General features: G+C 46.2%; 1 protein-coding gene across 4 annotated transcripts in view; it reads right to left on the bottom strand.

Moving 5' to 3' along the window:
• The window catches only part of ATP9B (ATPase phospholipid transporting 9B (putative)), a 182,672-nt gene that overhangs the window by 38,698 nt on the left and 129,021 nt on the right, over nt 1–14,953 (bottom strand). For all 4 annotated transcript variants that reach the window (XM_045527695.1, XM_045527696.1, XM_045527697.1 and 1 more), the window contains 2 exons: nt 11,649–11,761; nt 8,258–8,506 (listed from right to left, as the gene is read on the bottom strand). In XM_045527695.1, the coding sequence (XP_045383651.1) occupies nt 8,258–8,506; nt 11,649–11,761 (362 nt within the window). The remainder of the gene's footprint in view (nt 1–8,257; nt 8,507–11,648; nt 11,762–14,953) is intronic.

The raw sequence follows: 14,953 nt of genomic DNA, 5'->3' as shown, positions 1-14,953 counted from the left end.
TTGCTGAAGTCTCACGAATTCTACGGCTCTGTAGATGACTCTTGGTTTTTTAGATAATCATGAGTTAAGTGGTAATTTTTAATATTATTTTAATAATTATCTCTTTCCCAGAGGGCAGTGTCAAGTGGCCTTGGTGACAGCAGACGTCCTCACTCTCTGCTTCGATGGCAGTGACCACAGACTCCACTGGTGAGACGCGACACTGGCACATGCGTCGTGTAAGGAAGGAAACTTTCTACTCTGAATTTAGTATTATCAGATACTTTGGCACCAGTTTGTTTCAATCAGAAATGAGGACTGAATTTTAATTTAAATGTCTTTTCTCAAAGTCTCTAATAACTTCTGACTTATAGATACAAAGCCAGATTAATGTATTTTCTAATATTAAATCATTCTTGCATTCCTAGGATAAATGCCACTCGGTCATGGTGTATTATTCCTTTAATATACTGAGAAGTTTGACTTGACATTACTTTTTAGGATTTCTATATCTCTATTCATAAGATTTGCATGTACATTTTTTTTTCTTTTTTTGAGATAGAGTCTTGCTCTGTTGCCCAGGCTGGAGTACAGTGGTGTCATCATAGCTCACAGCAACCTCAAACTCCTGGGCTCAAGCGATCCTCCTGCCTCAGCCTCCCAAGTAGCTGGGACTACAGGAGTGCACCACCATGTCCAGCTAATTTTTCTACTTTTAGTAGAGACAGGGTCTCGCTCTTGCTCAGGCTGGTCTCAAACTGCTGACCTCAAGCAATCCTCCCGCCTTGGCCTTCAATTTCTTTTTATTACATATCTACTTATGGTGTCTTGGTCAGATATATATATGTATCTTACATATATTTTTTGCCAATAATTTTTCCATTATTCTTTCAAAGAATCAGCTTTTGAATTACTGCTTTCTCAAACACTGCTCTTCATGTTTTCCTTTATCTTCCTTCCTCCCTCTTATTTAGATTCCCTCCCCCTGAAGCACATGGCCCCTGGCCCGACCCGCACGCACTGGCCTACTCTGAACAGGGCGGCTTCCATCCTGCTTCCCCCACTTGCTGTCCGCCAACACAGGTGGGAGGTGGCGGCTATTTCACATGAAGACCTCTTTGGGTCACTGCCTTCTTCGCCATGGCTGCTTTTGGGTCATTGTTCTCTACACGTGATCAGACTGTATTCGAAACGGGGTAGCTCTAGCAGGACATGCTAGAGAGAAAGCTGCTGGTGGTGGAACTCGCCAGGTGTGTGGCTCAGAAGTGGCTCAGGTGCGGCCACGGCCCTCACATCCAGGTGGGGGCGCAGAGGCGACACCTTCTCTGCCTTCCCCGGTGCGACCAGGGGGTGGCGCAGGGACCCGGGGACGCCTCACACACCGCTGGCCTGGGGGTCCTGGGACTTGTCTCTCTCCGGGTGGGGGCTCTCTAACAACAGAGTTCCCAGTGCTGTCGCTAGAGTTGACCTTTTTAAGCAATTTCATCAGGATTCAAATAAAACATCAGGAGAGCAGTTTATCAAATATTCCTAATGTGCTTCTATATTAATATGGAATAAATTACTGTCTGACATTATCATAGGAAATTACCCCTGAGATATTTGTCTCTGAAATGTAAAAAGATAGCCCAGAATTTAAAGTCTTGGTATATTTCAAATGATTATTTGACTACTGAGCTTTTAGAAATTTTTAATAATGTGATTATTGCCAATAATACAAAGGTAGAAAATAATTAAAATGTCACTGTAAAAAATACATTTAAGTGGGAGCCTAAACCCGATCTCATCTGCAGGCTACTCAGCAACACACTGGAGTGACCTTGTCACACACAGACGGTTTGTCTACACGGTCACACTTCTCCACGCTGAGTGACCACTATGGGAAAATATATCCAAGAGTAATGTCGTATCAGAGAAAATAAAATATGGGGCAATTCTTATTATTAATAATTCTCTATAATTCCATTATTCAGAAATTTCTGTGCTATTATCCTTGAAAGGCTTGGAAAATTTTCCCTTTATGATATTAACAATTATACATACGTAGCTGTTAGCTATACTCTACACATTTTTACCGTGTATTTTATAAATCAAAATTTAATCGACATTTCACCATTTTTGATTGTGGTTATTATGATCATTTTTCTAATTTAATAGAATTCTTAACATAAAATGTAATTTGATCATCCGGAAAAACTGCTAATCAATATTCACAGACAGGCTACGTAGTATTTATTCTCTACTGGTCTTGAAGGTCACTGAGTGAAGGCCTCACGTCACTGACAATGATCTGCTCCTCACAAACATATCGACAAACACCACACTTAGTCTCGCTTCAGCAGGCACACACAGCACAGTGAGTTAAAGAACACAGCACGCCATGCACATTAGCGCTTACTTCTGCAAATCCAAAAGCAATGCTGTTAAGAACATAATGTTCCTCTATTTTTAAATAATCCACTTGTGATTTGTCATTAATTCTAGCTGATTCTTGCACGCGGATGCCAGAGTGAGGCGATGGTAGCTATGTTTTGAAACAGCACTGACACAGAGAACTTACCAGCGTGAGAGAAGGAAGCCACAGAGGAAGAATGGACTAGTGCACAGTTGGTTAGAAGAGTGAGCGTCGTTAAGAGTCACGGCCAGTCTTTCTGGAGACGGAGGGCCTCAAGGTCTCTGTCACACTGTGCCTTAACCACTGGAGCCGATGGCCTTTGCGCTCGAGGCTCTGCCTCTGTGACAACTGCCCACACCAGCAGCTGCGCTGGACACAGGCTTACACACCAGAGAGGCTGCATTTTAATTCTGTGCAGGAATTTCCAGGGAGCATTTAACATTTTGCTCAGCGGGAGTTTGCCACGCTGAGCCTGCAGAGTCAGAGTAACAGGCAAGCAGAACATTCCACTCTCTTAGAGAAAATGAAATATTGATCACGTATCATAAGAAACAATGACTGGGGCGTAAGTGGGCCCCACATTGTGAATACAAATTCAGTTATTTCCACGTTGCCATCACCACCACTTTCTGCCCCTTCGAGTAGCACCAGACACAGCACAGCTGGCACATCACTCCAAGCATTCAGTGCGTACACCTCACAGGACCTTCACGGATTTAAAATTAATTCCCCCAGAATTCCATTATTTGTATAATAAAAATTCATCTATGCACACATGTAGGTAAGATAAAAGATCTTTTCTGCTTTCAGGAAAGTGAAAATTAAGAATGATTACACTGTGAAGAACAGCAACTGCGGTACCCGAGACTCAAAAACTAGGGCATCGTACTTAATAAACTGCATTTTTTCTGCAGACAGAGATGACACAAGCACCACCCCGGAGCAGGGTAGAAGAGCCAGTGCCAGTGCACGCGTGCAGAGCTCGCCGGGTTCCTCAGACGATCACGCTGCTTATTAACCACATGTGTTGCGATAGGTCAAAGCTGAGGTTAAACAGAAAACATCAATTGAACCATTTCCCTAAGTAGAGCTCCAGGGTGCAATATTCCAAACACTTTATTCAATAAAAAATGCTTTTCGAACGGTACTTTGGTGATTGAGAGACATGGCCATCATCCATCACCCTCACTGCAGCGAAGTTCAATAAGCTAAATGAGGAACCAGTTAGATGATTTTCCTGAGGCTTCAGGGATTTGCAAACATTACATCAATAGAGCTCTTTAAAAATTATGATGAAGTCTATTGTTTTCATTTTCAGATTTAAAGTATGTGTTAGGGATTTTTTAAAGGTTATTTAATGTTCTGCTACTTTTAATCATTGTCCAGTGTCCAAAGTAAGATGAAATCATAAAATCAAAAAATTTAAATATAAAATTAGCAGTTTCTATGTTATAATTTGTCTAAATTTGAATCCGCGCCGTGAGCACCTACTAGGCTTTCCACCCAAACAAAAGTCTTGGTGATCTCTGAGCCAATGAAATCTCTCTAATATGAATTCCTAATCTAAGATTCAAAGTGTTATAACTTATGTAAAAACGTAAAGATAAAAAATCCCATATACTCTCAACAAAATTTGTATCTATTTTTGGCCGGTAATAAGATATATATATAGTATTTTTAAAACTTTCAATAAAATTTTCCTGGTTTAAGAAAAATCTCTGGTCTAAGTTTCCCAATGTTATGACTGGAAAATAATTCTTTTTTTTTTTTTTTTTCCCTTCTCCTCCTCCCTCAATAATTCTTTTAAAACATATAATCATATGGAATTTTGGGGAATCTCTAGAACGCTATAACAGCAGAAACAATGTGCTCGGCCCTCCTTTGCAGGAAGGAAGACTGGCTTGCTGCCCTTCCAAAGGCAGTCACCGCCGGCCTCTGCGTGCCCCAAAGCCCACGCTAGAATACTAAGAAGATGACAGTTTATAAATCCTAACTATTCATCTTGTCAGGGTTTGATCCCCAAATTTGCTTATAATTGTTGAATCGTGCCTTTTCTCTTAAATATCCTATTAATAAACTTAAAACTGTGAGACACATACACACACACACACTGATTCCAAAAGTAGGACTGTGCTTGGCTAGGAGACTTTTACAAACTTACTGAACATAATCTATAAACCTAACAGTGTGGACAATGAAGGCCTGAGAAGTCTCGCCCACCGGGACCTGCGCTGAGAAGCGGTGCGCCGAGAGCGGATGCGCGCGGCAAGATGCAGCCCCCTGCCCACGGTTCCCCAGGTTCCCTCTGTCCTCCACACGGCAATTAGGTTCTATTCCGGAGCTTCTCAGAACTTGCCAACACTTCACAACTAATCCCAGCTTTCACAGACGATGTCGATGTTTTTTCAAGAGAGAGAAGTGGCCACATGGTTCACAAGAAGGAACTTAAGTTCCTCCTCCTAATTTCATTTTGTACCAAAAGGGCAGACACCTTTGCTCAACAGTGGAAGCTCGCTCCTGCGTGACCTTCCAGTGATGCGGGTTTAAAGACCACACTCCCATGGACTCGACTTCAGGTGTCTGCCGCACCACCCTCCCTCCTCCTGCCCTGACCAGGGGCCCCCATCACCTTTCCCGAGATCCACCCAGCCAGCCACGCCCAGTGACGAGTGAACGTGGACCTGCAGTGGGGACGGAGCCCACACAGAAGACAAATGGGGAGCCCAGTGGAGCCAGTGGCCAGCACCAGCGGAGCACCAGGACAGACAGACAGCTGAGGACGGTGACACAGCTTCACACCAAGCTTGGCTCAGCCTTCTCTGTTGAATAAAGCTTTAAAATTAAGCTTGTTTTCCAGACAGTATACCAGTGATTTATGCTTGGTACATTTAGGGTTCCTTCTCACAGTAAAGTCAGAAAAAGGTGCCCGAGGTCACAGGTGCCACGGGAAGCTCTATTCCCTGCCACCCGCGAAGCTCACTGAGGGCCACCAGACCCCGAAGTGCGGAACAGACCTGCACAGTGGTGGCAGGCTGTCCCACCCTGGCTTGTCACACTCTGGCCTTTGCCTCCAACCACAAAAGTCAGGCAAAAGCAGAGATTTATGAGACTTGGTGGTTCTCAACTGTAGGTGCAAATTTTTGGATTTTCAAAGTAGAGAAAAGTCCAGCCCCACATCAGACCAGGACCCGAGGTGCTAGGATGTATGGAAAGACGAGTACTTAAAAAAAGGAAAAGGAAAAAGCCCTACAAGTCTAGCTGATGTGCAGACAGGTGTAGAAGCCACTTGCTCACATGTGATTCTCTCTCTCCGTAGGGAAGTGGTTCCCACCCGTGTGCCCTGACACGCGGTGTGCCTTCGGGAGACGTGATCCCAGCAGCCTGTACCACATCAGGACGTGGTCACAGCCAACTTTCACGACAGAAGATGAGTTGTGACCCGGGCTGAGCCTGAGCCTCAGGCAGAGCCCTTCCCCTCCTGGAGGCTGGCCCAGAGGCTCCTGCGTCCAGGCAGCGGTCAGGTGACAGCTGCTTGCCTCCCTGAGTGTCCCCCATACCTGCAGGCAGCATAGCTCCTCCTCAGGGCTCAACACACACGTGCGCACTTACTTCCATCTTCTCTGAGCACAGGTGTGCTCCAGGCACCACCCACGAGGCTCCTTTCCTAACGTTTTAAACTCACTGCTGTATATTCTGACTTCTTACTAAGGACCCAGGCTTTGCACTGTGCGTTACCACGGCACTCACACCCGCTGACACCATCTCCTCATTGCTGCTGTGTTCACCCTATTTCCACACTTCTATGGCAAGGGCTTTATTTCCGCTGCAAAACGTCTTGCCAAGATGATACGCCCCTTACACCTCTCAGCTCTCCTCCTTCCTCTCTGGCTCCACCCGCCCTGCCTGCCCACCACTGCTCAGCAACTCTGGGCTTTGTGCTTACATTCCTGTCATTTAGCGGCTTTCAAATCCATCTACTAACAAATGGAACTGGTGCAATAATTCTTTCCCCTCCCCCTCCTCTCTTTCTTTTTTAAAAACAGGGTCTCACTCTGTCACCCAGGCTGCAGTGCAGTGGCACCATCTTAGCTCACTGCAGCCTCAAACTCCTGGGCTCAAGCGATCCTCCTGCCTCAGCCTCCTGAGTTGCTGGGACTACAGGCACCACCACCCCTGGATAATTTTTACCATTGTTTTGTAGAGGTGGGGTCTTATCATGTTGCCCAGGCTGGTAATACCCTAATACTTCCTAAGATCTAAATTTTAGTTTTCTTAACCTATGACTTTTATTAGTCTTTGTCATGAATCTTGACATTTTTCTCATTCTACATTCACGAAATCTATACTCACTCTGCATCTTCTTTTTTAAAACAGCCTTACTGAGATACAATTCACATACCATACAATTTACCCATTTAAAGTGCATAATTCAACAGACTTTAGCATATTCACAGTTGTGTAACCGTTACATAAGCAATTAAAACATTTTGTTCCCCTAAAGAGAAATCTCATATCCTTTAGCTATCACTCCTTAGCCCCTGGCAACCAGGAACCTACTCTCTGTCTCTACAGAATTGTCTGCTCTGGACACTTCATGGAAACGGAACCACACGTATGTAGCCTTCATGTCTGGCTTCTTTCACTGAGCGTGACGTTTTTAAGGGTCATCCACGTTATAGCACGTGTCAGCGTGTCATACCTTTTCACACCTGGATAGTGTCCCACGTGCGTGGAATGACCACGTTTTGTTTGGGTCACCTCCACCTCCTGGCCACACTGCTGACACGAACCTCGTGCACAGGTCTCTGAGGACGTGCGATTTTGTTCTCCCGGGTGTACACCTGGGAGTGGCCTCGGGCCACGTGGCAGCTCCACGTCCCACTGTCTGAGGGGCCCCCAGCCTACTTCCGAAAGCGCTGCACCTTAGACCCCAGCTGTGTGTGCGGGCTCTGACCCCACGCCCTCTCCAATACTTGCCTCAGTCCCCCTCTTCCGTTCCTGCCACCTCAGGGGTGTCAAGGTGCCTCTCGTGTCTTGCCTGTGACGCTATTACAGAGAAAAGGTTTTTCCTCTTTTGCAATATGCCTGTTAACCAGCATCACCAGACTCCTCCCTCTGAAACATTAGGTTTAATTTTTTTTTTTTTTATTTTGATGGAAGGTACTTTTCCCCCCGATTGTGTATGTGACCCAGTTTTACAAGTACTTGAGTAAGCCAGTTTGTCTACACGGCTCCCACCACTGGTTTCACCACTTCACAGAACTACCCTGAGAGGACAGTGTATACAAAACTGCATATAAAATACACTAAGGCTGTACAGTAATTGGAAAATTTAATAATAAATTTTACTGATCTAAAAATCAAAGAATGATATAAAGTTGAAATGACTGATTCACCATATTTAAGGTTTTACCATTTGTGTTGATTTTTAAAATTATTTACATCCTGATTCTCTTTGGAAATAGATACACTGTATCTAAATTCTGGCAAAGTGAGTGGAAATTCAATACGCAAACCTGATGATTCATTTGGAGATAAGAAAAAATTGGATGATGCAGCCTGTGGTAACAGCCCCAGTCTCAGCAGTTTTGTGAAAATCCAGCTTTGACACAAAATAGTTTATGAAATGGGTAAAACTCTGATTTTTTTTCTCATGCTATTTCCTGTAACCGTGTCTTAGACACCCTGAGACGGCTGACACATTCAGACCCAATGTCCCCGTCTCAAAGGCCCGAGCTACGCCAGGGTCACACGCTGGATCGAGCAGGGCGGCTCTCCAACCCACAGCTACACCCTGCACTACACACTCCAGCCCAGGCCCCCTCTGTACCCCCGAGCGAGCAAGTGCCCCCCGAGATCCCCCGGCTCTGCGCCGGGACTGACCTCATCGGGACTGGAGGCCTGGTAGGTGCGGTTCTCGTCGCTGAAGTCCCGGTCGGCCTCGGCAACCTCGGTCTCCCCAGTGACACCGGCCCAGGACTCGTACACGGGAGTCACGTTGTGACACAGTGCGATGGCCTTCACAGCCTCGTGGATTCGACTGCTGACGCTTTTCCTGACTTTGGGAGCTGAAGATGGGCCTTTTCTTGGTGGAGGTGAACTGGCGTTGTTTCCAGCAGCTTGAGAATGTATCTTTAAAATGTGGAATGTCACAGTCAAAGATAAAGCAAAGAGAACTACCGTCATTTACAATGGAATTATTAACACATCTAGGTTGCTGGGGGTAACAAAGTGGCTTGATTTGATTCTGATTATCTTCCATATAGCACTGATTAATATGAGTTAAGTTTTTATCCTAGCACTACAAAGTGTTTTGATTATTTCCAAGTTGTACAATATACCAAAATATTTCCATAATACTTAAAATCTGATCATTTCTTTTTAATATTAGTATATTTACTTCAACCAAGGCATCAACTTGCTAGATCCTTAATCATTCTTGTTTATTACTTCTAGAAACAGAGTAAGCTAAAGAACAAACTGGAATGGTACCCACACACCTGCCGTCAGCTTTCCTTAAAACCACTTCACAAGAAACGGTGTGAAGGTAAGAGCAGGACGACAGTTTAAGAATCTTCCCTCAACACCATAGATTAATCCAGCTTTCCACTCTGGATGTGGACTAACTGGGGAGACAACGATCAAACACAACACAGCTGCACTCAGAGGAAGGGCGATCCCGCATCATAGTTCACGACCACGGTCTCTTGAAGCTGCTACCCCAGTGCTGACGTGTGAGTTCTCAGACTCGGCTCTCTTGAGAGACTGCGTCTCCACCACGGAAGGGGCGGCTTTTTCTTACTAACCTCCTGCTTGGGGGGATGGCAGAGGACACACCCCGATCCCAGCACGACTGTCAAACATTTCCTAGTTAACTTCAGAGTAACTCGTGACAAACCTCCCTGGAAACCGAGGCTCTCACGTCTGGACTGGGTGCAGAGCCGACGAGCCGTGAACCTCCTGCCCTTCCAACGGCAGCGCGGCCTGGAGCCGCCTCCGCGGGCACCCAGCCCACTTGCACCTGCTCACGTGCCGCGCTACGGCAGTGCATGAACTCAGCAGATGCCCTCCTCTGAAGTATGCTGTGTCTACTGACACCTGTGTACCTTGATTTCACACAAATTCCGTAAGGATCATGCCCATATCACCAAATGCTTCCAGTGGGGCAGTGTAGTCAGGTTGTACAAGGCTGTGCTGTGCAGTGGACCCACTTGACCTGTCATCTCAGCAATAAAACAGCACAAATGAGGAGTCCAACCCATGTCACATAGAAGGACTGTCTGATCAGCTGACAGCTTTTAGTAAAAATGATCTTTGAAAGTCCTCCTAGATGGAAATAAATATTAAATATTTGTTGTGTTTATAGGATAATTCTTTATCTTTTCTGCTTTTAATCTTTTCCTAGTAAAATAACTTACTTGGAGCTATTAAAATCACATTCATTGATAACACGAATTAAATGTTTAAAACTCAGATGTTGTCTAGTACTATTTCAATCTAGACATAGATTCCTAAGAAGTTATGTTCCTTCCCCTTTTTAGATTTTTCTTTTGTTAATAAATATTCTAAGTCACAAAATACTCTGTACCTAAATAGGTTATAACCAGATTAATAAAGTGCTTGGTTGTGTGTGTATGAACATTACATATGATAAATACATACACATGTAAGACGTTTTTCCTTTGACAGTATCTCAAAAGTAAAGTATATGCCAGCCTGTTAACAATTATAGAAGGGGTTTTCAAAAAACGGAATACAATGTAGACAGTGGAATTCTGCTCTTGAATTCTGTCAAGAGTAGAAAACCTGTAATGAGAAAGTGTCATTCAGTCTAGTCTGTGGAAAATCAAGTCTGAAACAAATTCTTGTCAACACAAAAAGTCTACCAGACTCTGTAGCTGAAGTCACACGCGTGACCCTCTGGGAGCCGGGGCAGCAGCACTGTGAGCCACAGCCACCGGGCTGAGCTACCTACGCTGCTGAGCCTGCTAGGCCTGTGCTCGTCATCACGCGGATTACTATACTCAAACCAATCAACAAGCAGGCAGGAAGAAAAGCCTAAGAAAGTGATAATTCCTGACAGACTACAGTTTGTACACTGGCATTTTAAATAGATGCCCTTAGATTACTAGGTTTGGTTATACTGGATCAGCAACTTCAAATTACGACAAGTAAAAAGATATCCAAATGAATGAGACACAAACGCTATTTGGGGCTGGGGCTGCGCCCACCCTCTGTCCGGTCTACACCTGCCCTGTGCACACTCGGGGGCTCAGGTGTCTGCGTCAGAAGCCTGGGACGTCGGGGCGAGGCAGGGCCAGGGACCACTCTGCAGAGCCTGCTGTCTGTAAACCTGCGGCACCTGATACGAGCTCTGGGCTCAATCCTCATGTTAAAAGCAAATACAGGTTGAGTATCCCTAATCTAAAAATCCAAACTCTGAAATGTTCCAAAATCCAAAACTTTCTGAAAATCAACATGACATTAAAAAAAAAAAAAAAAGAGAGACTCACTGGAGCATTTTGAAATTCAGGGATGCTCAACCAGTAAACACAACACAAATGTGCTGCAACCTGACAGAATCTGAAACCTGACACACTTCTGGTCCCGAGCATTTGGAAAAGGGATACTCGACCTGCAATTCCTGATCTCAAAACCTCAGACAGCTCTTGTGAGTCCCCAGTGAAAAAAAGACAAGATTTAGGTGATGTTTAAAACAAAGAGGAGTCCTTATTAGAGATACATAATAAATATTTACAGATAAAATAATGTGATATTTGAGCTTCACATCGAAATGACATGGCGAGAGAACAGCTATAAAGGAAACAAAATCAACCACATGCTGGTTACGTGGAAGCCGTGGGGCAGGTTATGGGGTTCAGGACACTATGCCACCTACTTTTGTTTATTGAAAAAGGTGAAAAGTAAAGAATTTATCTTTAAAAATGTGAGAAAGTTTTATTAATTATGAAGAAAAATGGAGAGATTGTTAGGAAACAATTTGATGCAGTGTTCTGAATATTCTTCAAAATTCTATGGTTACTGAATACTTTTTTACAAATAATTCACTAAGAAAACGTAGTGTGAATAACTGACTTCAGCTCATTGTGCCTTCTCGGATCACACCAATGTGGAAATGCTTACTAGAAACTGTTTCCTGCCGACTACAGCAGCAGGGTGGAGGTAACCCATGCACCTCACTTACAGACCAGCACAGCCCAGGCTCAGCTCAGCCCGTGGTGCTGCTGCTTCCGAGAGAAGGAAACCGACTTGCCTGAGAGTAAGAACTCGAGAGGTGGCTTTGGATCTCATCCATCGTGTCGGTCCCATAGGACACGGTGCCCAGATGGAGCCGCTTAAATATCATCTCATTCCGGGTAAGGGTCCCTGCAACAACCGTAACAGCAGCAAGTGAATGAACACAGGTAGCCCACCAGGATCCTGCTGCTCCATCTGCCCTTTCCCAGCTGGGGAGGCCCTGCTGCCCCCCTCCACGCACAGCTGGGGAGGCCCTGCTCCCGCCCCCATCATGCACAGCTGGGAAGGCCCTGATCCCCTCCCCAACGCACAGCTGGGAGGCCCTGCTGCCCCCCCCCCCCGCCCACGCACAGCTGGGAGGCCCTGCTCCCCCAACCACGCACAGCTGGGATGTGTTGCCAGGTGACAGAGTAGCTGAAGAGTGGCAGCTGCTACTGTTTCACTTTAATGGCGAGGACCAGAAGTTTTCTTCCTAGCATGTCAGTTTCTCTTGTAACAACTTTTATTAATCAGGAGGGCTCTAGTACATGAAGAAAGTCTAATCCTGCCTTTCAGCTCAGATTTGATACAAATGCAACTTCTGCCTGTTCTGAAAGAGGCAGACATAAAACTAGAAAACTGAGTCACCATCTTTGTAACTGTAATACTCAACACTGCCTGATAAAGACATCAACTAGCCCCAAATTAGGGTGTCCATTGGTTTTTTTAAAAGCCTATTCTGAAAAATTATTTTTAGCTGAATAGAAAGGGAAATTCTGGATGTGTTTAACCCTTAGCATATATTTACATTACCTGGAATGACAGGAGGTTTGTGAAAGAGGGTTTTTCAAGATCTGCCGGAGACTCCCGGCTGCCCATGCTCAACGCCAGCCAGCCCCCCAGACACACCAGCTCCCATGTTGCCACAGTCTGAATAAACTGGCAACTCGGCTGGGCACAGTGGCTCACGCCTGTAATCCTAGCCCTTTGGGAGGCCGAGGTGGGAGGATCACTTGAGGCCAGGAGTTCAAGACCAGCCTGAGCAACATAGCCAGACCCGTCTCTACTAAAAATAGAAAAATCAGCTGGGTGTGCTGGTAGTGCCTGTAGTCCCAGCTACCAGGAGGCTGAGGCGGGAGGATCACTTGAGCCCAGGAGTTTGAGGCTGCACCCCAGCCTGTGCTAGTGACAACGTCTCATTTAAAAAAAAAAAAAAAGGCAATTCCTGTATTCGTGAGGCAAAAACTCACTAAATAAGGCATCCCTGCATGCTGGGCTTCAGCAGATAAAGCTGGGTTCAGACCCTGCCTGGGACTGCGGGCTGTGAGCCTTCACAGAGTCTCTGTGTCTGTGCAAACACCTCCTACCCTGCACGGCGCGGGGAAGAAATGTAGCAAGTACCACGATAACATACTAAGTATCAATGTATCCGTCTGTCCATTGTTTGTACAAACACATTGTACAGATACATTGTTTGTAGAACACAAACAAGAGTTAGGGATCCTCTTGTGGAGAACCATATGGCGTAAGGGAAGACATGCAGGAAACGCTTCTGCTCTGAGAGGCAGGAAGGCAGCCACAGGGCACCGGCACGCGCCAGGCAGGGCCGCCCACAGCCGGTGCCAGGCCGGGGCTGGAGGACTCCCATGGATTTACAGGGGGCGGCTGTGTGGGGAGCCGTGGAGTGGTCACCGTGAGGGGGAGAGCCTGTGTCACCTCAGGAGGTCACCATGAGGTGAGGAGAGCCTGTGTCACCCCTCAGGAGGTCACTGAGGTGAGGAGAGCCTGTGTCACGTCAGGAGGACACTGTGAGGGGGAGAGCCCATGTCTCCTCAGGAGGACACTGTGACAGGGAGAGCCTGTGTCACCTCATGAAGGGCCGTGGAGCCAGGCTTTTGAGTTCTGGGCTCATTCTGGTGGGTCCCCCACATGGTGACGTTGTGCCTGGAACGCTGTTCTCGGGGAGCAGTGGTGGGGTCACGCGCGGAGGCAGGGAGCATTAGGAAGGTTGAGGTGAGGAATGACGCAGCAGCAGGCGTCAAGGCAGAAAGAAGAGGCAAATTCACGAATTCTTACAAGCGTGGAGAGAACCCTGGACTTCAGAACCGCGCGGGGCTCTGAGTCTGAGGCAGCCGAGCGCAGGCCCGGCCGCGCCTCTGCCCGGGCGGCCGCGGGAATAGGAAGTGGGGGTGCAGGGGCCTGGGGCGGGCAGACAGACGTGAGGAGGAGAAATGGTCGCATCTGTGTTCGGGGGCCTGGGAGCAGGGCCCATCCCGGAAGGCTGGGGACAGATGTTTGTGGCCGTGCCCTCCGGCCTTTGCAGAGCACATCATGCCTGCGTGACACACTTTGGTGATCACGCTCTACTGTGCTGTGCCCACGTGCACCCCCTCCTCCTGCACCACAGGCCCGAGCTGACGGAAGCGGGGCTCTGCAGGGTGTCGGGCGCAACAAGAAACCACCGACATCTTAATGGTGTTTATAGCTCGTGTAGTATTTTTAAAAACCCAGTGAAAAAACTCTCATGGCAATCTACTGAGTAGGGAAGGCAAACACTTACCCGTTTTATATGTAAGTAAATAAGGTGAACTTCAGAGAATTGCCAAACTGTTAGAAAACTGGTGAGACAAGAACTCAGATCCTTTGATTATAAATTGTGTGTCTCAGACCATGCCAAGCTGCCTCAATCTGACACTTGCTAACTATTGTAACAGCTGAATGTATGTGCTGTGCTGACACTGCGGAAGAAGCTGAAAGCTTGACCCCAAAGGACTAGATACAGCTAAGGTCACTAGGTATGTTAGAAAAAAAGGGATTAATCACTTCTAGAAAGGTTGTTTTGGGCTATGTCTGATACATGTTATTTTACATTTCAATAGGTTTTAAAATTGTCAAGAAAAATAATCATAACATTTAAGCTCTTTACATTAAAATAAATGTGAACAATATGATATTCATCATTCCATAGCTGAAACTTTCAGGAAAAAAATCTACAAGACAGGGATGAATAAAAACCCAAAACCGGCCGGGCGCGGTGGCTCACGCCTGTAATCCCAGCACTCTGGGAGGCCGAGGCGGGCGGATTGCTCGAGGTCAGAAGTTTGAGACCGGCCTGAGCAAGAGCGAGACCCCGTCTCTACTAAAAATAGAAAGAAATTATCTGGCCAACTAAAATATATATAGAAAAAAAAAATTAGCCAGGCATAGTGGCGCATGCCTGTAGTCCCAGCTACTCGGGAGGCTGAGGCAAGAGGATCGCTTGAGCCCAGGAGTTTGAGGTTGCTGTGAGCTAGGCTGACACCATGGCACTCACTCTAGCCAGCGCAACAAAGTGACACTTTT

The sequence above is a fragment of the Lemur catta genome, chromosome 16 (assembly GCF_020740605.2).
Source record: "Lemur catta isolate mLemCat1 chromosome 16, mLemCat1.pri, whole genome shotgun sequence".
Classification (NCBI taxonomy): domain Eukaryota; kingdom Metazoa; phylum Chordata; class Mammalia; order Primates; family Lemuridae; genus Lemur; species Lemur catta.
The sequence above is the reverse complement of the archived record's forward strand: the minus strand, read 5'-3'. Positions and strand labels throughout refer to the sequence as shown.